General features: G+C 40.4%; 2 protein-coding genes across 2 annotated transcripts in view; one reads left to right on the top strand and one right to left on the bottom strand.

The window, feature by feature from the left end:
• Nucleotides 1-9,497, bottom strand: part of LOC139447067 (uncharacterized) — a 49,292-nt gene extending 39,795 nt beyond the window's left edge. Inside the window, exons 1-5 of the mRNA XM_071228222.1 lie at nucleotides 9,414-9,497; nucleotides 7,222-7,873; nucleotides 6,087-6,131; nucleotides 3,300-3,412; nucleotides 1,768-1,835 (exon numbers count right to left, since the gene is read on the bottom strand). Of these exons, the coding sequence (XP_071084323.1) occupies nucleotides 1,768-1,835; nucleotides 3,300-3,412; nucleotides 6,087-6,131; nucleotides 7,222-7,873; nucleotides 9,414-9,497 (962 nt within the window). The remainder of the gene's footprint in view (nucleotides 1-1,767; nucleotides 1,836-3,299; nucleotides 3,413-6,086; nucleotides 6,132-7,221; nucleotides 7,874-9,413) is intronic.
• Nucleotides 9,498-19,365: 9,868 nt separating this feature from the next.
• Nucleotides 19,366-20,256, top strand: LOC139448008 (polycystin-1-like protein 3). Its single transcript, XM_071229508.1, has one exon. It carries the CDS (start codon nucleotides 19,366-19,368, stop codon nucleotides 20,254-20,256), a length of 891 nt encoding a protein of 296 aa, XP_071085609.1.
• Nucleotides 20,257-25,365: the final 5,109 nt, after the last annotated feature.

Raw genomic sequence — 25,365 nt, 5'->3', positions numbered from 1 at the left:
CGGCGGTCTGTAAATAATCCATCTGGACAAGACAATCCAGTGATTGACATCATGGGCATTGATCCACGCACTGGGGATACGATCACAAGCATCAACCAAGTCAGCGAGCCTGACCGCCCGATCCCGTTAGTCGCCTCTTACGACAAGCATAGTCGCCTTTTACTGCTTAATGGGTTGTTGAAGACCTATTCTAACCCGGATCTTCTCGGGTATGCTTAGTTAGCGTGTATCACGCTTTGTATAATATACTGCTCCACTTTTGATAGGGAAAGTTTCATCTTTATTACCTTAACACATATAACACTATGAACGTTGATTAGTACAGGATACACATCTGGTATGACAGATGACAAAATGTAAAATTCCGTTGATCCGTTTCGTTATTGCGTCTTTGTCGTGTGATGCGATTTCATTGTAGCGATATCTCTGTCATAAATATCAGCTTCCGCGGTGATCCGACCGTCCAATCAGCTGTTTCAATCAACGGTGGCTATTGTGATTTGACCTCCCTAGTTGACCAATCAGAATCGAATATTTTGCAAGATTATGGTTAAATATTCCGCTAACCGAATGCAGAGGTTCCAAATAGTAATATTCCTGATATGTTGAGGTGAGACCTTAATATAAAATATGTTTGTCTGTCTGATAGAAGGGTTGCCGGAATGTCGCGGTTTCATTTCTGTTACTCACATCTTGTATCCAGTGAAGGAGTATGGTTAAACAGTATTTCAGTTTTATCATAAAGTGGCAGAGTAATGTGGGAGGAAATCCCGAAGTAATCCCAGTGGTCTTAGCCGTCGCAAATCGCTGTACCGAGCTGCGTCACTTGGGCACGTCAGGAACCTATGATTGTGGGTTCAAATCCCTCGTGGATTTCACCAAAGTGGTAAATGTCTGAGACCTGCATCACGGGCTTTTCTCACACATTAAGTTGACACACCATGATATAACTGGAAGACTGTTAAAAGCTACGTTAAACCACTCACTCACACCATGTGTCTGTATGATGGGTGTACCCAACCCAAGGATCATAATCAGCGCGAATCAGGTTCTAACTCACGATCACTGGATCCTTGTGTTAATAGAACACAACTGTTCACAGCGAGTTGCGGCGCCTTAGACGACACGGCCACCAGCTAGTACAGCATGGTACGCTATATATCGCGGTAGTTAATTTATAATGGATCGTAATGGCGCACGCTTACTACTCTATTAAATACGTCATACGCAAAATGATCTTTGTTGAACCTGTATGACACATCAATTAGGACTGATCGATGCTGATTTGTTTGACAGAGTTCGGTTAACAAAGCACCTGTCATCAGCGACACAAGGCGGGCAACTATATTATCTCGTTATCACTATTTTGTGGTAGGATACGTGTGGAATATGTGGTTTATACTTCCTGTTTTGGATTATTCATAATAAGTATGTTTAAAACCTTGTTTCTATCCTAACCAATGTTGAATGGAGGTAGGGGTAAAATTTCACTTCAAAACAATTCCAAAAACCATCATGAAAACGTTAACATGTATAGCCATGTCATATCACAGCAAGCCCAGGGGCGGTGGGGTAGCCTAGTGGTTAAAGCGTTCGCTCGTCACGCCGGAAGCCCGGGTTCGATTCCCCACACGGGAACAATCACTATAATTTGTGAAGCCCATTTCTGGTGTCACCCGCCGTGATATTGCTGGAATATTGCTAAAAGTGGCGTAATACCATACTCACCCACTCTTTTCTATACATAAACATGTATTTAATACCCACCTCAAACTCTGCACTGTGGCTCCGTAATAAATTTTACCGAAAGCGGATAAAAGGAAGATTTCGTCGAGCTGAAAAAGTGAAAATGTGTCTGTATCATACAGATAATATTTCTGGAATATTGCTAAAACCGGCGTAAAACCATACTCACTCACGATGAATTTCTTGTCACGTTCGACTTCAAATTAGAGATTTTACTGCTTCTTCAAATGACCTCGAAAGCGACATGGATTGTAGAGGTGTTTTACTAAGTTATTTTGTCTTAAATTTTGCCAAAGTCAATCTTTAAAAAAGTCTATTTGCTAACAGAATTATTAACTTACGGCAATCGATCATATTTGAATTACTTCTTGTTCTGTAAGTTGTATTTCCAATCAAGATAAAGTTTGATAGATTCCCGTGTATTACACTGTTAAAAGCAACGTGTTGTACACCTGGTCGCATGCTGTTTGGATTACCCGAACCTTGACCTTGACATTGACATTGACATTAAAGTTCTTCAGAGGCCAGATATTTCACAGTGAGGATACTTCTGACCTGGTCCACTTTGTGATTGCTACTTAATGAATTTGGTTCTTACGCATGTTATTGTTTTCTCCTAATAAAGTAAATGTAGTCTGAATAATTCCAAAACAAATGCTCTTACGATACATACAACGATGCAAAAGATATTCCAGCATATGTTTGAATGACATTGAGAAACATCAGAACAGTAATGATGTATGCTGTAACCGTAGTCCGTCAAAACACCCAACAATGTGTGCATGTGATCAATGTGCCCTAGCCTTGGCTTGTGTGAGTGAGTTGGGCCTAATCTCAATTTAAACACTACTTCACCATTTAAATCACTTCGGCTAAACTGGTCCACTTTAATCAAAGATTATTAAATGGTCGGTCTCTAACATGGGTTGTCATTCATTATCGAATAATAAATTATCTTATGTTTATTTTCATATAAATTCATTATTTTGAAGCATGCGCATTAACGCTGCATTATTTCCATGGCCGATGGGTCAGTGTTCAATCGCATTTTATTCTCAGCTCCCTGGGGAGGATGTAGCCAAACTGCCGGATGAGGTTAACATTCACTTAACCATCTCACCCAAGCTCGTGAACATAGACACATTTCGAACTATAGTCGCCTCTTACAACAAGCATAGTCGCCTCTTTCAACAAACATAGTCGCCTCTTACGACAAGCATAGTCGCCTCTTACAACAAACATAGTCGCCTCTTACAACAAGCATAGTCGCCTCTTACAACACACATAGTCGCCTCTTATGACAAGCATAGTCGCCTTTTATGGCAAGTATAGTCGCCTCTTACGACAAGCATAGTCGCCTCTTTCAACAAACATAGTCGCCTCTAACGACAAGTATAGTCGCCTCTTACAACAAACATAGTCGCCTCTTACAACAAGCATAGTCGCCTCTTACAACAAGCATAGTCTCCTCTTACAACAAGCATAGTCGCCTCTTATGGCAAGCATAGTCGCCTTTTATGGCAAGCATGGGTTCTACCCCGGCTCTTCTTTACCTCTGTGGAGAATGGCTCTGCTATGGACGCGAACTCTGCAGAGACAGAATGGTTCATGGCGGACTTGTAGGGCTTGTTGAGAATCTTCATTCTGACGTTGGCCCTTATCACAGCTGAAACAAGGAAGACATGTAACAGGACACACCCAACGAAAAGTCAGATTTGTGTGTCAGCTTTATTGGATATATGTTTATCATCGATTATTAACAATCAGTGGCGGATTCATGTTTTTTTCAGACGGACAGTCTTTACCCACTAATTTTACTTGCTATGAATTTCAAAAAAGAATGGAGGTTAACCCCTGAGTCTCGCCTCTGGATCCACCATCGATGATAATTTTAGTCATAATCTGTATCTAAATCTAGGATAAGTAAAAACTGTTTTAGGTTAGATGAGTGTGAATGTAGTGTACATTTTTAGAGAAATTACAAAGTGATATGTATTTTAGTGTAATAGTGTCAGTTTAATTTGTTAGTTGTAAATAAATTATCTATGTCTATTTCATTCTTCGTTTGTGTCTCTAATATATGGTACTCCATGTTATAATGATGGATGTTTTTTTACAAGACGAGTAGAGTCACTGTGCATGTAGTTGGCTAAATGTCTGCCCCTATAGCCCTCTATTGATCAATGAATATTATTACAACAGTTTAAACCAATTGAACCAACCATCACTAGACAATCCAATTAACACATCACATGCATTTGTACAGAAAACAAATTTAGCTTTAGCCGGAGACAAGGCTAATTGATTGGCATGAAGTCAGCACAGTGAGCAATGTTATGTTAATGGTAAGCGTCAACCTACACCTAGTACATTTTACACAAGAACAATTGTCTCGCATTTTTTCGTATTGATACACATCCATTTTATTTAGAAATGTCACGATATCGTTAAACGTTTTTGTTCCATAGTCTTCCCTTATTCACGTCAGACTGATCGTCTACACTCGATAGATCTTGACATGGACGAATATGTGTAAGGTCGAAAATCCAACGTTGTCACCGATGTCATTGTCTGGTGATGCCAGGGCGAACGCTCGTGATTAACCATACACTATACAGAAACGGTGATCGTCCGTAAGTCAACTCTCCACTATGACGTCAGATCACGTGATGACATCTCTGCTAATTGACTCTCGGTAGTTTCCGGAACACGAGTATGTTTTTGCGTTTTTTTTGTCACTAATATTTCCTTTAGAATTTTTCCTTGAAGATAGGTATTTTTATAAGTTCTATAAATGATTTAATCCTAAATGTATTGGTTACAGTACATCTCATTTAAACCAAGTATTATGTAAAGACGTTTTTGATATTTTGTTGCTTTTAAACATTGATAGTATATTGGCATCCTATATATCTCTAGGGCTCGCATTTGGCTAAACCTAAACTAACCCTGGATCCATTCCCATGGTTCTCGCAATCTCAAATTACCCGCCCTTGATTTCCTTTTGCTTATTTGTTTGGCTACGCTAAGAGAAATTCAACATTGAAAAGTGTTTGACACGCAAAAGAAAGCCCCCAAATAACCTTTTGATGAAAGGGATGTCTTCCTGTCCATTAAAACTGAGGTGGCTTGGCTGTTTAGGAATACGAGTTACCTCCCTTATATTTTCCCTGTCCCTCATCTCGACGTTTGATTGGTCGGTAAAATATTAACGAAAATCAAGGGGGGGGGGGGGGGGGGGGGGTAATCTACGGCCGCAAGAACCACGGGAATAGATCCTGGTATAAGTGTAAATTTATCGAAATACTAGCCCAGGAGACATAGAGGGTGGTAAATGTCAGCTTTTGTGAATACAACATAGTTCTGCTGTGTTTTAAGGATGTTAACAGAAAATATAATCAGGCACTATTCATACCAAAAGTTACATAACATAAAGATAATACTTGACAATATGTAAATTCAGTACGGAGTATAAAGCTAAATAAGTCCTGGATAATACACATTTGACAATATGTTAATACAAGAATATATTAATTTCAAGTGAATAATAAAGACAATGTTATGACAATATATATGTATATCATTTACAACAGAAATCACATTGGCTATTAGTTTTACAACTATGTATTACACAAATAGAATTGATCGCTTTATCTTTTTTAAACAGTTTTGTCACAAGATAGATCAATCGTTTTAGCAGTATAAATGAGAGAAAACGGGATAACAATCAGCAATTAGGCCATGGAAACATATCTCTCAACAGGAGCTTATTCACAAATGACCAGGTTATCAGGCAATTCTGTTTCCGTGGCAAGCAGGAACGATTGATAGTTTTACCAAAACTGTTGCCAATAATGACAGCATAGTTTAGACTAAGAAAAATCTCCCACTAATACTAGTATTAGAACTGGATATTTAAACTAAATGTAAAGATTGCCTTGGAAATGTATCCTATATATAGCATGTTTTAAATTACCAGCACGTGGATGAGAAATATGTCACATGGCTTTCAGGTACAAACGCTAACATAACCCAAGCCTTTATTTCAATGTATATTTCCCTCTTAATCTAAACTGCAAGGGAACAAACTAAACACTTGAAAAATGGATTTGACTCAAACATTACAAACATTATGTGAACGTTACTAGGCTGAAACCGTTGCCGAAACATTCCAAACCTAAGGTCCAAAACACAACTAGGCGACCCGTATCAAATATATCACCATCGAATAACCATTTCATAGTCGTTTCATTTTTAGCCACTGTCAAAATGATATATTTTCTTTTGCCCGGCAGTTTACATTGACATTTACGTGTGAAATAGATGTTATATAGACTCACGTGTTCCTTGCAACTTCTTAACTTCGGGTGACATTTGTGGCAGCCCTAGTGACAGTGAAGAAAATACATAGAAATACAATTTCCATCTCGAAGGTAGATTTGAAATCCTACCTTTAATCATTGTTACAATTGTACATAAAACGCTTTATTACTAATAATATGCAGACTGAAACTACGTCACAACACATACAGATTACACGTTGAAACAGTCATCATTAATATTTCTCAGACTACATCATTTGAGGAAACACAGAACGACCAAAATCCACCGAAATCCCACGAGCGTAATCACGTGATAATAAAAATTAATATATTCAAGTGTAATCAAATTGAGAAAAGAACCATTCAAACTAAAAACAATGATTTGAATAAGCGGTCAGTCACACCATCTTTGCAATGGTATTCTCTTTGTTATTTCCATTCTTGGAAATATAGCTTTTCGTTCAGTGACAATGTGAACCTGTTACAGCATGTCATTTGTGTGTTTCTAGAGAAAGTTACGGAAATTGTTTCTTTAGAGAAAATTATTTGTCTCAGTTCCATAACGTTATTTCATCTATGTATTTTATAACTTGTTTTTAAATTCATAAATAAATTTCGGCCATGGAATGTGATTGACAACATGACAGAAGTATGTGCATATGTGTCATACACACATGGATATGATTCATAGTTTCTTCATAACTGAATACGTATTATATTGACACAAATATTTTGCTTCCATGTGCCTCATTGGTTCATTCGTGATATAAACATACAATGGACGTAATTTAGTTACAAACGGATTTAGTGTAACGACAGATTCATCTCAAAGAGCCACCTGACCAAATTAAGCCACGAAAGATAGAGTTAAAATGTAGAATTCGGCTTGAAATACGCAGGTTATTTGATAAAGAAAAGACAATGTTATCTGTATAATTTGCTGCTCCAAGTCTCAAAACTATAGTGGCATTATGTGTTATTTCATTAATGTGAATAAAATAAATAAATAAAGATAAAACCAAAATATAAATGAAATAATATTGAAAACGTCATTATGGGGTGAAGCACTTATTCCTGTTATAACAAGTTATACGTTTGCTATAGCATACGGTATATTTATTCTGTACTGTAAACAGCATTCGAAATACGTTACCTTGTTTTTGGTTGAGAATATAATATATGACGATTACTGTCGCTCCTACGATCAACACGACAAGTAACAAGAGGCAGGATAGCACTACAGGATTTCTTCTAGCGTTTTTAAAGTTGATAAGCTCCAAGGTGGAGTTGCCTGACGTTTCGTTCGAACTGTGGTCCAGCCCTTGGCAACTTGACTTATCTCCCTTGCTCACTGTAACGGTCGTTAGAGGTCGTTCTTGCCCGCCGTTCTTGTGGAACGTGGGATGGCGTTGATGTGCCCTCTCTTTGTGGAGCGTTGGTTGGCGTTCTTGTTTCCCCTCTTTGTATGACGTTGTTTGGCGTTCCATTCGACCCTTCTTGTGGGTCGTAGAATGGCGATCAGGTTCCCACTCCATCTGGGAAGAGGTTCTGCTTGCAGGTCTACCGTTTTTGTGTGACGTTTGCAGGTGTTCATCACCCTCATCTTTGTGTGACTTTGGTTGGTGTTCATGACCCCGGTCCACGTGAGCCTTACTCAGCGTAGGTTGTTGTTCGTTCCCAACCCTGTGGGGCTCTGTGCAAGATGAGGTGTATTCTGACTGAGCTGGTTTACTGGATTTTTCGCCAAAAGAATTGACGGCTCTCAGCTGATACCCATTACGGTCCCTCTCCATCGCGTGACAAATCTAGACAGGATGACATGCCGTTAAGTAGACAGATGATATACTTGATGGGAAGACATACCAATAGGTAGACGGAAATTAGACAAGACATACATAGAGATTACTACACGAGTGTCTGTCAGATACCATTGATCTTACAACGAGTTGTTTCAAAACGTATCTAACGAGCGAAAGCTACAACGAGTTGTAAGATCAGTGGTATCTATCAGGCACGAGTGCAGTAATCTGTTTCGTACAGACGCTAAAATCGCACCTTTTTAGCATCGAATTCGATGTATTTTGTCTATTCTCATGATCGCAGTAGCGAATTAATACATAACACCATTGTCATAAGTGACGTCATCCTATGTACTGCTTACTGCTCATAAATAATGTGACCCTACACAAAAAGGTTTCCGTCATATCTGGATTATCAAGGCGATGTTGATAATGCAAACTAGACAAAAGCAAAGAACGCCCTGGACGCCGAGTTAACAGTTTACACCTCAAAGAAATTACCAAATATATACAACAATGTTTACTTCCGTATGGCATCACTACCGGTGACCGACTTTTACAAAATGGCGTGTTCAATGACACTTTCAGTAATTTTTGCTTTGCCCCACATGACAGTAAATGATAAACAGAAGGGGAATTCAAAACTGTAAAGTGTATTATTTTGCGTGATGTATTTTGAATTTTATTCGACTTCGAAGTTAGTGTTGAAGACTAATCATCTGACCTCAGGTCATCACCATGGTGTAGCCAATCACGTGCCTGGACTTCGATCTCACACATATGTTTGATACCAGTTATCTGAAATCGGTTTCTCACCCAAAGGTGTGTAAGAAATTTTAATATGTAGAGGGAAGACTTGATCCCTTAAGACGTAGGTTGGTAGGTTGGTAGGTTGGTAGGTGTGGTTGGTTTGTTGTTTAACGCCGCACTCAGAAATATTCCAGCTATATGACGGCGGTCTGTAAATAATCGAGTCTGGACCTGACAATCCAGTGATTGACATCATCTGCATCAATCGACGCAATTCGGATGACATGCATCAACCACGTCAGCGGACCTGTCCACCCGATGCCGTTAATCGTCTCTTACGACAAGCATGGGTTGCTGAAGACCTGTTCTACCCCGGATCTTCAGGGGTCGTAGGTAGGTAGGTAGGTAAGTAAGAAGATAGTTAGGGGAGGAGAGTGCAGTGTAAGTACCACTGTAACGGCGATGACAGTGAATACGTTCAGAGCTAGGGGGCGACCATAGTGGATGTCAGCAACAGCGAGATGTAACACATTGTGCAAGCGAGTGTCATTTTGACATAAACACGTCACACCCATCAACATATTCTTATATTGTTCATGCATGAGTAAATTGTATTGTCTGTAAAAAATATTCTTGTAATCTGTATATTATAAAAAAAACCTTTGACATTTCAGAAAAAAACGTATTACTTTCCATGTAATTACGCTCTCGTGTATGTTACTCGTCACAAAGTTCGAATTTCTTGTCTTGTCTCTAAATACCTTGAAATACCTGAAAGTAAGATGGCTTCGCCTACCTTCCCCCGGTACACCTGTGCTTGAAGCTGGTAATCACGAAAATCCTCATTACTAAAGAAACGAATCCAGCGAGGTATTTCCATCTTGTATAGTTGTGTATTTTATAAAACATTCAAATCCCCGGCGGCATATTTCCACACTTGTGTCATGTATTTCCTCTGGTAATAATAAACATCCTTCTTAGTCCATCTTGTTAACTTTAGGTGACCGACACATACGTCTCTGCCAAAGATAACCCGCGGACCATGTCGCCTTGTGTAGCACACACGTCAGATGAATTCTAATGTACTGCTTTCTTCGTTGCTACATGTCCATATAACAAACCCACGTTCAGGAACCCTCCTTGCCGCACGCCAATTACGAACCAGATATTGTTGTTTTTTCGGTTTGACGTCACCATCGGATTTGATCTGACAATCCGTGACAGCGTATACATCAATACCTTATGTGCATTCTTTTCATAAAAAAACATTGTCTTTATTGAGCGATGACTCAGATTAGTTGTTTGATGCGTTGAAGCAGCGGTGCAAAGTTTCAACGAAGGCTGACAGGAAACGTGGACAAAAAATAGCGAGACACTTTTATGGCCGGAATGATAACCTTCACCTGTAATGGGAAATGTGGTTCTCCGTGGAGGGTAATTGGACACCTTGGGACGCTTATGCATTTTTGATTGATGTAATATGTTACGCCTGGTTGTATCTATTTAAATTCATATTAAATTTATTTTCGATTAGATGCTATTTTGAAAAAAAGGTACATATATCATGAACGTGAATTTAATTGTTATGTTCACTTGGGAAAATGTTAAGCATCCCCCCATGCTGTATTTTCAAATATCTCTAACCTTGTTTTTTTTAGGGAATTGTCCAAGGATGAAATGGATCTCTTTTTGATAAATTTGTCTGAGATTTCAGCAATAGCGGAATAAACGTTGTTTCTGTTGTCGCATCATCTGATGCAAGAAAGAGGAAGCTGTAAGCCGAGTCGTCAAAACACCGTTGCGATGAAGCTGTTAAATCATGTCGTTGGATATCGATTCCGGTTTCTGTGGTTCCTTATGATAACGTGCCTTTGTAATAGAACACATGTGTTTTGTCAGGCAATTGATAGAGGATACGATTTACGCATGTGGCTTTTTTCTATATGGATATATAGTTATGTATAGTGAATGTTGCTTTGAGCCGGGGATTTGTGAAGATAGTCACGATAGATGGAAAATTAATCTATTGCATTTACACATCAAAAAAAACATTTTAACCAATATTTTATTTGGGTCAAGCAACGAAATCTTTCAGTCGTTGAAAGTAAAACACTTTACTGTCTAAAAGTAAGAAAAGGGAAAGGATTAGTTATGGTTAAGAACAAACGTATTAAAATAGGTTCATGTAAAATAACAGTTAAAGGTTTGTTAAAAAACAATGTCTGCTCATTGTTGCTTGGAGAACCGCTCCTAGTCCACATGTGTCCGAGCTCCCTGACCAGCAAGGACATCGTTGTTTTAACTGTCACAGAGGCTTATATTCTGTGTCACGCATACCTGAACACACCGTCTGTCATACAAATGCGTACAGCTGTCTAGGTGTTTTTTTTGTGTGTGATTTACGCACACGCCTCCCTTCTCTGCCTTGTGTCATTCCAGGGCGATCCGAATGGTCTTCTTATAGGTTACAGAAAGGAGCAAGTGGTGACGAATGAGCAAAAAAACAATTTGCTAATGGTCATGTCATGTATTCAGCGAACAGACGCAGAGAGAGAGAGAGAAATGGAAATTTTAATTCACATGCACAAGCGGTCATGGTAAAACATTTGACATCATAAGAATAAAAGCTTGTACATCCAGCCTTATAAGGCTTATGAGACACATTGAAATACACATGTTCATTGTGAATTTTTTTTTTTTTAAATTTTAAACTATACAATGCTGATAAAAATAAAAATGATATTTTACTTTTTAAATATTACAATAATAATAATTAACTTTTATAATTTTGTATAGACATTTATCTAAAATATATTGCAGTGATTCCTCTTGCGTAATAAATATTAATTTATCTAAGCTTCCTAATTTTAGTAAATCTCTATTAATAGCTTTAAAAATTCTTTAAAGACCAAAGCGTAAAACTTCAATAAAGTTACATCCGATTAGGAAATGGCATGCATCTTCAACATACATGTAAGTGTGTGTGTGTTGGGGGTGCATTTGGTCTTCCGAATATAAACACTATTTACATATTCTTTCAGACAAAGGTGTGGGAGTCTCGGAATATCGACCGGTTTCAATATGCAGTGGTAGATTACCGCTTCGAAAAGATGCTGATATTTTCTATGATCACTTAACTTAACACTCTTGACATACAAGTCGACATAAAAAAACTTTTATAAATTCTATAAGTACGTAATTTGTTAATTCTGTCATCCCATACAGCTGAATGCCATTTATCGTTATCATCAGCAGTGAGAAAATTTCTAACATGAGCAATGCATGGTTTAATAGACGCATGCCTGCATGTAAACAGACAGAATGAAACGTCCACGTGTGATGGAGCGTTGTACTATCACCATGGTAATCCCATCTGTATGCTGGACACAAGACACTGGGGTCATAAAACTTGCCTGTGTCTATAGGTGTTAGTACTGAACGTATAACTCGGATGGCTGCTGACAACTACATCCATCATCACTCACATTTACATCCAGGTGGTACTTATCCCGTGTTTACACGTTTGAAATTCTTGCATCAATTACTGATAACATGGATACATATTTAACCGTAGTTCCAATCCGGGGATCGGCGTAGAACATTATTCCACGTACATTACACAACAGAAGTCAATGCGGGGTAACCTGGGCTTAATCAAACATAACATACTGGTTATTAATTCTTATTGCTGTTTATTTCTTATATTGTAGATCATACGACCTCCCGTTTTCTTTAGTCGTTTCCCCATCCTTTCTTGGTATTCCGTGTCATAATTCTACAAAGCCGTTGCTAATAGTGACGTAAGAGCATCCTCGCTCATCTGTGAGATTAATTTTGTTTGTGACTTTTATTGAAGGTAACGTTTATTATTATTTCATTCGATATTCACTTGAAGACCGATAATAGCTATGTGAGGGATATATGGAGATGGCTTAAGTATTTATTCTTCAGATTCGCAAATTCACAATCCTGATTCACACTGTGATCTAATTATCGCCAAACCCCTTGTCTCGAACTACGATGACTCGAAGTATTTATTCTTTTATGTCCAGCAGGTCTTTGATTGGGTGTCGGAGGTCTGGTGGTAGAGCAGAAGATCCGGGGCTCGATCGTTCCAAAAGGCGTTAGAATAGTACTTGTTGTTACATTGTCCGACGCTCGGCATTAAGGGGTTTGAAAAAGGACTGATCGGCTCGGAAACAGTATGCTGTGTCTGAGTGGGGTATTCATGTTAAACTTCGGCCTGGTATCTCAGTGGGATGACACTATAAAATCGGCATCAGTCCGGACTAGTACAAACAGACACACACTTACACACACATAAAATATATAACTTTAGTTATCTTGGACGCGACGTGAAACCCCTGGTCAAATTACCTCACCTTGAAAAGGTGTCATTGAATAGTTTAGAACAACATGAGTAACGGTGATGCTTTATGCGTTTCGATTTGTCAGCGATTGTCGGATTTCTACATGTGTACCTGTTCAGCATGATTGATGTTTTCGTTAAGCGATTTTCTCCATACATCATTAATGACAGCCTTCCCCGTCTGTATAATGTCGGGCACTGTAAACAGGCTTCCTATTAGACATGGCGATAGATACTAACTAGTTAAAGAAAACCCACAATTGGAAGGCTGTGACAGCCGTGAGAAATTAACAAGAACCTGCACTGAAAAACGTCGCTCCTAATTGTAATAAGAAGTTGATCATCCATATATCTACTCCTTACTTACTCCAACTTACTCCAACTTCTAAGAACCTCTAATTGACTATGTGTACACAAGGCAATGAACGTGATAGAGATATGCACATAGAGAGGTCATGTCGATTGGTAGAAAGGTGCTCTGCGTTTGTAACAGGTACCCTTGGGCGCACGTAGATAGAGTATCAGCCGTAATAAACTGTATAGATAATGATACTTACTTATGTGTGTATCTCTCTGTTCAGCACTACAGATAATCGACGCGAGGTGTGTAAGAATATGTGGGAAATACCAATCTTAATCCACATGTTCGTAAAATGGACTTGTCCGACATTTCCGAGGTCGGATTTGTTTCAGGGAGTCATCATCATTAAAATTTAGGTAAATATTTTTGAAGCGTGTTCATTTTAGCAACATCCGTAAAGTGGCTGTAAATATTGTTGATATCTCATATAAGAAATACACGACAAGAGGTCGATAAAACACTGCAGGGTCAATAAAACACTGCAGGGCCAATAAACACTGCAGGGCCAATAAACACTGCAGGGTCAATAAAACACTGCAGGGCCAATAAACACTGCAGGGTCAATAAAACACTGCAGGGTCAATAAAACACTGCAGGGCCAATAAACACTGCAGGGCCAATAAACACTGCAGGGCCAATAAACACTGCAGGGTAGGGTCAATAAAACACTGCAGGGTCAATAAAACACTGCAGAGCCAATAAACACTGCAGGGTCAATAAAACACTGCAGGGTCAATAAAACACTGCAGGGTCAATAAAACACTGCAGGGCCAATAAACACTGCAGGGCCAATAAACACTGCAGGGCCAATAAACACTGCAGGGTCAATAAAACACTGCAGGGTCAATAAAACACTGCAGGGTCAATAAAACACTGCAGGGCCAATAAACACTGCAGGGCCAATAAACACTGCAGGGCCAATAAACACTGCCGGGCCAATAAACACTGCAGGGTAGGGTCAATAAAACACTGCAGGGCCAATAAACACTGCAGGGTCAATAAAACACTGCAGGGTCAATAAAACACTGCAGGGCCAATAAACACTGCAGGGCCAATAAACACTGCAGGGCCAATAAACACTGCAGGGCCAATAAACACTGCAGGGTCAATAAAACACTGCAGGGTCAATAAAACACTGCAGGGTCAATAAAACACTGCAGGGCCAATAAACACTGCAGGGTCAATAAACACTGCAGGGCCAATAAACACTGCAGGGCCAATAAACACTGCAGGGCCAATAAACACTGCAGGGTCAATAAAACACTGCAGGGCCAATAAACACTGCAGGGCCAATAAACACTGCAGGGTCAATAAAACACTGCAGGGCCAATAAAACACTGCAGGGCCAATAAACACTGCAGGGTCAATGAAACACTGCAGGGCCAATAAACACTGCAGGGCCAATAAACACTGCAGGGTAGGGTCAATAAAACACTGCAGGGTAGGGTCAATAAAACACTGCAGGGTAGGGTCAATAAAACACTGCAGGGAGAGGAAGCCGCTCGGGGATGCGCCTCTTATGGTTGTAGGATAAACAATCCTCACTCGTCGTTTATTTCTTTAAAAACATGTAACCATCTATCTCGTTATGACATGATACACATAACCATCTATCTCAATATTACATTTTACATGTCTAGCTCATTATTATTGTCCAGCTCATTCTTACATTATACATGTAACACATGTAACCTCTTTCTCATTATTATATTATAGCATATAAACCATATACTCTATCTCGTTAAATACATTACATATGTAACCGTCTATCTCAGTATGACTTTATACATGTAATCATATGTGCCATTATTAAATTTTAAATGTAACCTCTATCTCATTATCACACGGAACCGTCATTCTCATTAGTACATTTTACATGTAACCGCCTTATATCATTATTATATTTTACATGTAACGGTCTTATATCATTATCATATTTTACATGTAACAGTCTATCGCATTAGTACATTTTACATGTAACCGCCTTATATCAATATTACATTTTACATGTAACGGCCTTATATCATTATTATATTATTTATACATCTAAAAGTCTATCTCATTATTACATTTTACATGTAACATGTAATATCAGGATTTCATTTCAATCTTATCATTGTGTCTTGATACAGGTAACCATCTATGTCTTTGTCTATTAAATTTGACATAATACCTCTATCTCATTATAACATTATACACGAAACTGTCTATCTCTTGCTGTAAACCTAAACCATAAATCTCAATAGTAACACAATGTATCTTATACAGTACACAACAACAATCTACGTTTGACTCAAATGTGGAAATTTCTTCCTGAACTGACAGCAGACACTAAGTTACAGGTATAAACACGGATTGTACGGTTTGTTAACAAAGATTAAAAAAACACTAGACAGGTTGAGTGAAGATCATATCTCCTCCAGACACAATTTGGAGGATGTTGTTTTCCTCCCTGAGCGCTGGTTGAGTCACTCAGAGCTTCAATGACCTGGCTTGACACGGTTAGACTGGAGCCAGTCTGTTTCAAATATGAATTTTGAAAGATAATATAAGAAATCAGCGGTAATAATTCAATGTTGGTTCAAAATGTTTAGAACCTCGGGACAAATTTTGTAGATTGATGTTTCAAATACTAGTTATTAGAATAGTTATTTCAAGTTGTTTCTTTGCTTGTGTATGTAAGATATTATCCCATCAGGAAACAAACAAACGCTTATTGGTTTAAGCAATTTGTTTGACTGGTGGGTGCGATTGGTAGGGCAGGAAATGCTAACTCGCAAACACCTGGCGTCATTAATTTTTAGTGAGCCATTCACATAATTGTCACCGCTATTTCGCCCAACAGAGTCTGTTTCGACAGGTAAACGAGACTGGTTATTCTCTGGCGTTGACGTATTTATATATTATAAATAATAGAATGGAGACCGCCCAATCTTAGGGCTCAGCACAACACGGTATCACCGAGTTATCCTTCCTTGACTTGGACTATACATGGGGGTCTGTGACAAAAGTAAATCTTTATACGTGGACATGTTTTTCCATAAAATCCATATTGTATGTTGCGCAAAGCAAAGCCGTTATGCAACATGGTACATTACAAGTTTCAACCATGGACCACGTATCATTATTCGATACCTCTTTCATGCATTTCGTGTTTTGAAATCATATCTTCGTTTTTCTATAAGCATGCAGGGGTCTTGAATTATGAATGTAGCGATAATAAGTTTGCACTCATAATTGCAATGGAAGTCCAAGGACGAAGAATAGTGATGTTTGATCATCATGTGTCCATTGTTGGTCCATTGTGTAATGTTGCTAGTTCCATACGGCATGTTGTTTGTTTGTTGTTTAACGCCGCACTCAGTAGTATTCAAGCTATATGACGGTTTGTAAATAATCGAGTCTGGAACAGACAAGCCAGTGACTGACATCATGAGCATCGATCTACGCAATTGGGATACGATGACATGCATCAACCAAGGCAGCGAGCCTGACCACCCGATCCCGTTAGTCGCCTTTTACGACAAGCATAGTTGCTGTATACGGCAAGCATGGGCTGCTGAAGACCTATTCTACCCCTGATATTTCACGGGTCAAAAGTAGTTTTGAATTATAAAAGTAGTTTGTAGCATAACGGGCAATTGCATTGCCTTTCATTTGCACTCCAGCCATTTAGTCAAAGCTACACAGTCTTTAAGAGTGACACCCTCTTTGTCAGTATTTTTGTTTTAGTTTATCAAATTGGTTTTGTAATGAAAAAAATCGAATGAGATTTATTTCAGAGGAACTTTACAAATGCGGGATTTGTCGGCCGAGAAAGACCTTATGCATAAACACTGTATGCTGCCGTATATCAATCACATCACATATCACAGATGGTGTAATTACGATCCGGGTTCAGCAACCCATGCATGTCGTAAGGTGCGAGTTACGTGATCGGGTGGTCAGGCTCGATAGCTTGGCTTATGTGTGAACCGATGCTCGTGATTGCCTAGTTCAGACTCGATTATTTACAGACCGGCGCCATATTGGTGAACTTTTGCTGACAAAATACAAACAGACGCAGATTGATCTAAGAATGAGTGAGTGAGTTGTGTTTTACACCGTCTTGAACAATAATTCAGTTATACCCAACTATGTGTACCGCGGGAGGACAGCCCCATGCAATGCCACTGTGGTCTGAGCGGAACTTTGCACAGCGAATAGTAACGCGTCAGGGACAGGCAAATCATTACAGGACGAGTTGGGGATGAGATTTTGTCTTAGGACATACCGACATCTGTAAATTCCGTAGGGGGGTAAATGGCAAAATATTTCTGAAAATTAAATATATTAATCACTCGCGGAAAGGGGAAATGTCCTGCTCTACGAGTAGCACAATCCACTCATAATTTCATTTAAAAAGTAAGGTTTGGTTGGACCAGATAAACCAGTGATTTGTATCATTAGCAATGATCTACATGGTCGGATACAAAATATGCTATAATATCGAGTAAACAGTGCTAGGGGAAGAAGTTTTTTTTATGTAAAACAGTAGATCTGTAAATTCAGAAAATGTACTCTCACGAGTTGTCGTTCTTACTTCAATCACACCCGAACACAAGAGCGTGTTTCTGGATAGGTACATGTATGTTTATTGTAATTGAGAGTGCTGTACACGTAAATGCACATCGTTCAAGACTGAACACAGGACCAAGCACACAAACATCTCCCTCCTCGTGTCTCTATCGCCATCTTCGTCAACACCGACATATCCACAACGGGGCGACATATCCGTCCTGTATCGCCATAGATCAACGAATCAACATATCTGCAGCAGACATATCCATGTGTTCCCGCCGTGTCCTGTCATTGGTCGAGCCTTGCCATTCACGCGGCTGGAAGAGGTAGCATTCAACACTAAGTAAACATTCGGCGATACGTGTCGTGAAAGAGTGAGTATGGTTTTACGCCGCTTTTAGCAATATTCAGGCAATATCACGGCGGGAGACACCAGAAATGGGCTTCACACATTGTACCCATGTCGGGAATCGACCACGGGTCTTCGGCGTGACGAGCGAACGCTTTAACCACGAGGCTACCCCACCGCCCCCGACATTTATCGGTTTTATGATACGTGTGTGCTGAGACATTACCTCGACATATGAGTTTACGTTAAACATATTTTATTCTCATCGAAACGATTGGGCACTTGTTATCACAACTTAGAACGCCCTCTCCCATAAATTTACTTGTGTGCTTAATTCCAAATAATACATAAAATGACAGAAAGTGAAATCAAGAAACGTGTGCGCATTAACATTGCTACTCAAACCGTTTTGTCTTCTTAGCATTTGTGTGTATATTCCTTAAAATGTTTTCGTTGACATGATTAATCAAATCTGCATTGCCATTTTGCTTCGGGTCAATTGTAAAATCACAAATATCTTTTATAATTAACGATAGTGAGTGCTTCAATTCGTTTCAAGGTAATTAGTCAACAAATGATATGATCTGATTTGCTTATATGACATATACCAATACAGAGTGAGTGCCGAGGCTTGTTTCACGCCGCTTGCAACTGTATTTTAATTTTATGAGGGCGCGACAAGATTGCAACCAGTAAAGTAATGCAGATCTTACACCAATGATCATCACCAGCGTGTGCTGACATCTGGCAGTGGACAGAAGGAAGGTAGATCTGTCAGTGGAAACCAGAAAGCAAGAAATTATCCTGTCCATCAACCTCAGGCACAGACCAGGAACCTACAACTGACAACACCTACCTCACCCACAGACCAGGAACCTACAACTGACACCACCAGCCTCAGGCACAGACCAGGAAGCTAGAGCTGATACACCTACCTCCAATAGACACTAGGAAGCTAGAGCTGACACACCTACCTCTAGTAGACACCAGGAAGCCAGAGCTGACACACCTACCTCCAGTGGACACCAGGAAGCTAGAGCTGAGACCACCTACCTCTAGTAGACACCAGGAAGCTAGAGCTGACACACCTACCTCAAGTAGACACCAGGATGCCAGAGCTGACACACCTACCTCCAGTAGACACCAGGAAGCTAGAGCTGACACACCTACCTCCAGTAGACACCAGGAAGCCAGAGCTGACACACCTACCTCCAGTAGACACCAGGATGCCAGAGCTGACATACCTACCTCCAGTAGACACCAGGAAGCCAGAGCTGACACACCTACCTCCAGTGGACAACAGAAAGCTAGAGCTGAGACTAAATACCTCCAGTAGACACCAGGAAGCTAGAGCTGACAAACCTACCCCCAGTAGACACCAGGAAGCTAGAGCTGACAAACCTACCCCCAGTAGACACCAGGAAGCTAGAGCTGACACACCTACCCCCAGTAGACACCAGGAAGCTAGAGCTGACACACCTACCTCCAGTGGACACCAGGAAGCTAGAGCTGACACACATACCTCCAGTAGACACCAGGAAGCCAGAGCTGACACACCTACCTCCAGTGGACACCAGGAAGCCACAGCTGACACACCTACCTCCAGTGGACACCAGGAAGCCACAGCTGACACACCAACCTCCAGTGGACACCAGGAAGCTACAACTGACACACCTACCTCCAGTAGACACCAGGAAGCTAGAGCTGACACACCTACCTCCAGTAGACACCAGGAAGCTAGAGCTGACACACCTACCTCAAGTAGACACCAGGAAGCCACAGCTGACACACCTACCTCCAAGGACACCATGGAGGCGACAGCTGACACACCTACCTCCAGTGGACACCAGGAAGCCAGAGCTGACACACCTACCTCCAGTGGACACCAGGAAGCCAGAGCTGACACACCTACCTCCAGTGGACACCAGGAAGCTAGAGCTGACACACCTACCTCCAGTAGACACCAGGAAGCCACAGCTGAGACCACATACCTCCAGTAGACACCAGGAAGCTGAAGCTGAGACCACATACCTCCAGTAGACAACAGGATGCCCATGACAATGATTGAGATGCCCATGAGAATCGACATGACACCCAGCACAATCAGGACGCACAGCCCAAGCCTTCCTCTCGTACAGTCTCGGTTGTAGTCAACGGGAGGTTCCAGTGGCTCTTGGCGTACAAATGTCACTGGATGGCAAGTCTGAAAGACAATAACAGAGTCATTGTCCAGAACACGGACTTTACCATTATTAATATCAAACATTCAAATTAAATAAATGACTGTGGTGTATGCAGTGCATAAGGAACCGGCTGTGTGATACTGTGAAAATACTGGCTATCCTGAAGTTTTCCATGTATACGTAAATGTAAATATTAATAATACGCCAAATGTATCCATTGAAAGCAGCACGTTAGGGATATTTGATATATCAGGGTGAGGGGAGGGGGCAGAAAAAGAAACTTGTCCCCGAAAATTCTTGAAAACACTTCAAAAAAATTGCCTGCCACAAAATTATTTTCATAAAACCATATTTAGACTCATATTTTGATTTAATAATATATGGTTTAGCTGAAAGAATATCAAGTCTCCACACAAAAGCCAGAGCCCCCAGCGAGCATTGACATGGGAATGACAGACCACAGATCATAGAAGGTAAATCTTAATGAAAAACATTCCCACAAACCGCTCCACAGCCACAGACCACTTGTGTCTCGCTTCATCAACCCTTGAATAATTCTCTCTCTTTCTCTCGTTCTCACTCTCTCTAACACTCACTCTCTCTCTCTCTCACACACACACACACACACACACACACAAACACACACGCACAAACACGCACACACACAAACACAAACAAACACTACAAATCCTTGTGGTTACCATGCCCCGGCTGATCTCTCGAGGGTAGTAACAGAAATGTAGGCCACAGGCCACAGAGAACAAAGGGAGAGCAAAGTCATCACCACACCAAAATAACACTTACACCCACACAAACTAACACACACAAACACACACAAACAAACAAAGCCGTGTAGCTTCCACACCGGTACGTACCATCTCCTCTCAGATGATCTCCAGGGGGATAGTAAGAAAAATGCAGGCCAAGGAGAACAAACGTCAATGTATGTCAACAGATAGACGTACATCTGGCGCATCAATCATCTTCAAAGAATATATGTTCATGGTTAAGGAGATGCGAAAAATCAGATGACATTATGTACAGAGGCCAAAGAACATCAAGCCTTCGACACAGGCTATGCTCCAGGCTAAATGTTAGCCTACAGCAAGATATTGCATTTAGTGCCCTGATTGAAAACGTTGTACTGTAAGTTTCAATGTAATTACGGTGATCGTTAACTGCAAGGTTTATTTGCATCATGATAATTGTTTGTTTGTTTGTTGTAGCCCTTAGCCCTTTTTGACAAGCATGGGTTGCTGAAGATCTATTCTACGCCTGATCTTCACGGGTCTCAAAACACCTTCAAAACACACTGGATGATTGCATGTCTTCATATCCCAATCGCGGATCGATGCTCATGATATCGATCACTGGATTGTCTGGTCCATACTCTATTCTTTACAGACCACTGGAATATTCCTGAGTGCGGGGTCGGTTAAAATCAAACAATCAATTTATTTTAAGGGAGGAATGACAAATCCTTTGATCCAGGAATTCGATATCCTTTTATCGAAGAACGAAGTATGATATAACCATAAGACCATAGAAGACAGCAGGTGAACTGTTTGACAGGTGAAAGACAATTTATCAAAACTTTATCTTAAAAGTTGAGTCGAAATAAAAACATGAACAAAACTATTGAATTCTTAAAATATTTCGTACGTAGTTTAGGTAGCAATGTGATGTTCTACTAATGAATAACAAATCTGCAAATATGTTGTGTGCTTCACTCACTGTCGAATCACTCACTCACACACCCATTTCATCTCGTGAAGATCCGGGTTAGAATTGGTCTTCAGCTACCCATGCTTGTCGTAACGGGGTCACTGACGTGGTTGATGCATGTCATTGTATCCCAATTGCGGAGATCGGTGCTTATGATGTCAATCACTTTGACGATCATTAAAGACCGTCGTCATATAGCTGAGTGTGGCGTTAAACACCAAACAAACACTATAATCGATTTACTCACATTCAGGGAAACCTCCTTACTCCGACTCTCGTTAATCCGGACAAAGCCATCCGGACACTTACTCCAAGGAACGCCAACATACATGCATCGTTACGATAATTCCTTCATCCGGACTATTACTGATGTTGCAACTGTACTGGACAGTACCTTCCAGATGATTTGTTTCTTTCTTTCTTTCTTGTTTAAAGCCGTGCTCAGCAATATTCCAGCTGTATGACAACGGTGTGTAAATAATCGAATCTGGACCAGATAGTCCAGTGATTGACATCATGAGCGGATGAACGAGGTTTCGCTGTAACTGATCAGTGCATGGAGACTGACGTACGGCGCTAGCCTCAGCAGGGTCAGCACAACTAGGACATGACCACCTTACTGTGATAACCACTCCTACCCACAGGAGAAAGATTGATGGGAGCTGCTGCTGCTGCTGATGATGATGATGATGATGGGTTATTTACCTGTGTGCATATCGCAGGACCCGGATAATGGACGGGTACAACATAGCCGTACGGACCCCTGCTATAGGGTAGCATCTTCCCGGTCCGCTACAAGATCACGTGTTATTTGTAAACACATCCTGCATGCTCGCAGATGTCAGGGGTCAGGCCACGTAAAGAAATCCTTGTTTCTCGCCACGGACCAACCCTATAAAATATATACGATCCTAAAAAATTATTTTAAAAATCGCATACTTATTTCCGTACCGGTTCCACATTTTTAGAGTTATTTTCCATTGAAAAGTTGCTCGTTTGGTTGTAACCCGTTCTACTGCCTGAAATACCGTTTGTGATTTTGCAAATCGGGAACCACTCGTAACCACCCGTTCCTTTCCGTAAGATGCAAAAAGACCATTCGGCTTCATTTGTGACCAACTCGTGTTTATTCTTTCAGGTTACGGAAAGAGGCGAGTGGTGACGAATGATTCGGCTTGTCCCGGAATGACACGAGCGATCAAGAATGATCGAGATCGTGTTTTTATCATATGATCGACAATGTTATCGATGCTTTAATCCAGTCCGATAAATTTGGTATCGTGATAGGTATTTGGTATGCAAATGAGGGTGCCAAGCAGGAACTATTCTTAATCTCCATGTAATTATCGAGTCAATGTCTGCTTGCTCGAATTGTTTGGTCGTTCCCGGGAACTTTAGCGGTTTTCCGAGGTTTGTGTGATTGTAGACAAACATGGATGCACATAATTTGGCACTATTTGATAAATGGGACGGTTCACTTCAACAGTGTTCATGCGAGGTTTCTGGAGTTAATCATCGAGTATTGTAAGAATGACATTATATAATAAATAGAATATTACCCTTGTTTGTCTCCATAGCGTACATATTGAATATCAGCTATACAAAATATGGATTGGACTCGACAAAGGCTCCTATAGTACAATTTGTGTTCCTAACATATGACATGTACAATACGGCGAGTGAGTGAGTGAGTGAGTGAGTGAGTGAGTGAGTGAGTGGGATGTATGGCTCTACGCTGATTTTAGCAATATTGCAGCAATTTCACGGCAGGAAGGGAATCGAACACGGACTTTCGGCCTGACGAGCGAACGCGTTAACCACAAATCAGCAAATAATCACATTAAAGGTTCGAAAGTCTATTCTTATCTCGAATGCGAGATAAGCGGTCAAATTCAGATGTATTTATATTGGGAGGCGGTGGGGACCATAGACAAGGTACGAGATATTGGTACATTCCAATTAACGGATTTCGAGGTCAGGTCCGGCTGTATATCATTGTTTTCATTTAGTACAATTGTGAAATATAAAACAAAAATGTCACAACTCTATTTTTTTAAGAAACAAGAACGTTCTTGATGTGGCCTTAGGGCGGATCTCCCTCGAGTTAGTTTAATGGGATCTATATCCATTTTGTCTCGTGTGTCACTTTTGATAATTCTCAACAGGCGTTGCAAATTTTAATATTCGTGCAGTCTCGCCCGGGGCTAGAATTAACGTTACAGACACATAGCTCGTGAGAAGGGGGACTCATTTAGGTCATGAAATATCGCCTCCCGCGTTTGATCAAACAACAGGTTTGTGTTTTGCTTGTCGTTACGATAGTAAAAAAATGCCGATGAAACACGTAATAACGTACACACGTACTGGCCTAGCGGTTGTGAAATACCGGCATGTAATAAGCCATTTCTCATTCGGGTCTAATCGGCTTTTTCCGTTACCTACATAATACCTCATGAGGTTTGTGTTGTATTTGTTCTCTCTGAAGATGGTTCCATTAAAAGGCTTCCACTATTTCGCCGGAATCAACAATGTTCCAGATATATATGTTGTTTTTTGTTGTGTTTTTGTTGTTGTTGTTGTTGTTGTTTGTTTTTTGTTTTTGTTTTGTTGGTTTTTTTGTGTGTGTGTGTTTTGTTTGGGTTTTTTTGGGGGAGGGGGGGGAGTCCGAAGTGACGCAGGTTTTAGATGGTCTTAACCTCGGTCTTAACCCCACTGGGATGGTTCTGACAAACCTAGAAACCTAAAACTACGTGAAACCATGGCGTAGGAATATTGCACTATTTGACTCTGCACCACATACCGACGGACCCCTCCGCATATATTTCGTGCAAAAATATCATGATGGCTGATTTTAATCTTTTAGATTAGATATAGGCTTATACGAACAAGAATCATGTTTGGATCACATTGCCGCCACACTGTGTGGTGCTTAATGTGATAGTCACGAGAACTAGTGCAACTAGTTATTCAAATATGGATTCCTCACAATGACGTCGGGCGGTGGGTAGCCAAGTGGTTAAAGCGTTCGCTCGTCACGCCGAAGATCCGGCTTCGATACCCCACATGGGTATAATGAGCAAAGCCCACTGGTGTCCCCCGTCCTGAAAGTGCTGAGATATTGCTAAAAGCGGCGTAAACCAATACTCACTCACAATGTTTGCTAGGATCACTTTTAGCACTGAGGTGAGTCGAGTGGATGGA

Source organism: Haliotis cracherodii, unplaced genomic scaffold (assembly GCF_022045235.1).
Source record: "Haliotis cracherodii isolate W230 unplaced genomic scaffold, xgHalCrac1.p SCAF_7, whole genome shotgun sequence".
NCBI lineage: Eukaryota > Metazoa > Mollusca > Gastropoda > Lepetellida > Haliotidae > Haliotis > Haliotis cracherodii.
This window is presented reverse-complemented; position numbering and strand designations above follow the sequence as displayed.

Bases quoted from the DNA above. Each gene is read 5' to 3' on its own strand.
- LOC139448008 (XM_071229508.1), top strand. From the start codon at position 19,366: ATGCCAGAGCTGACACACCTACCTCCAGTAGACACCAGGAAGCTAGAG.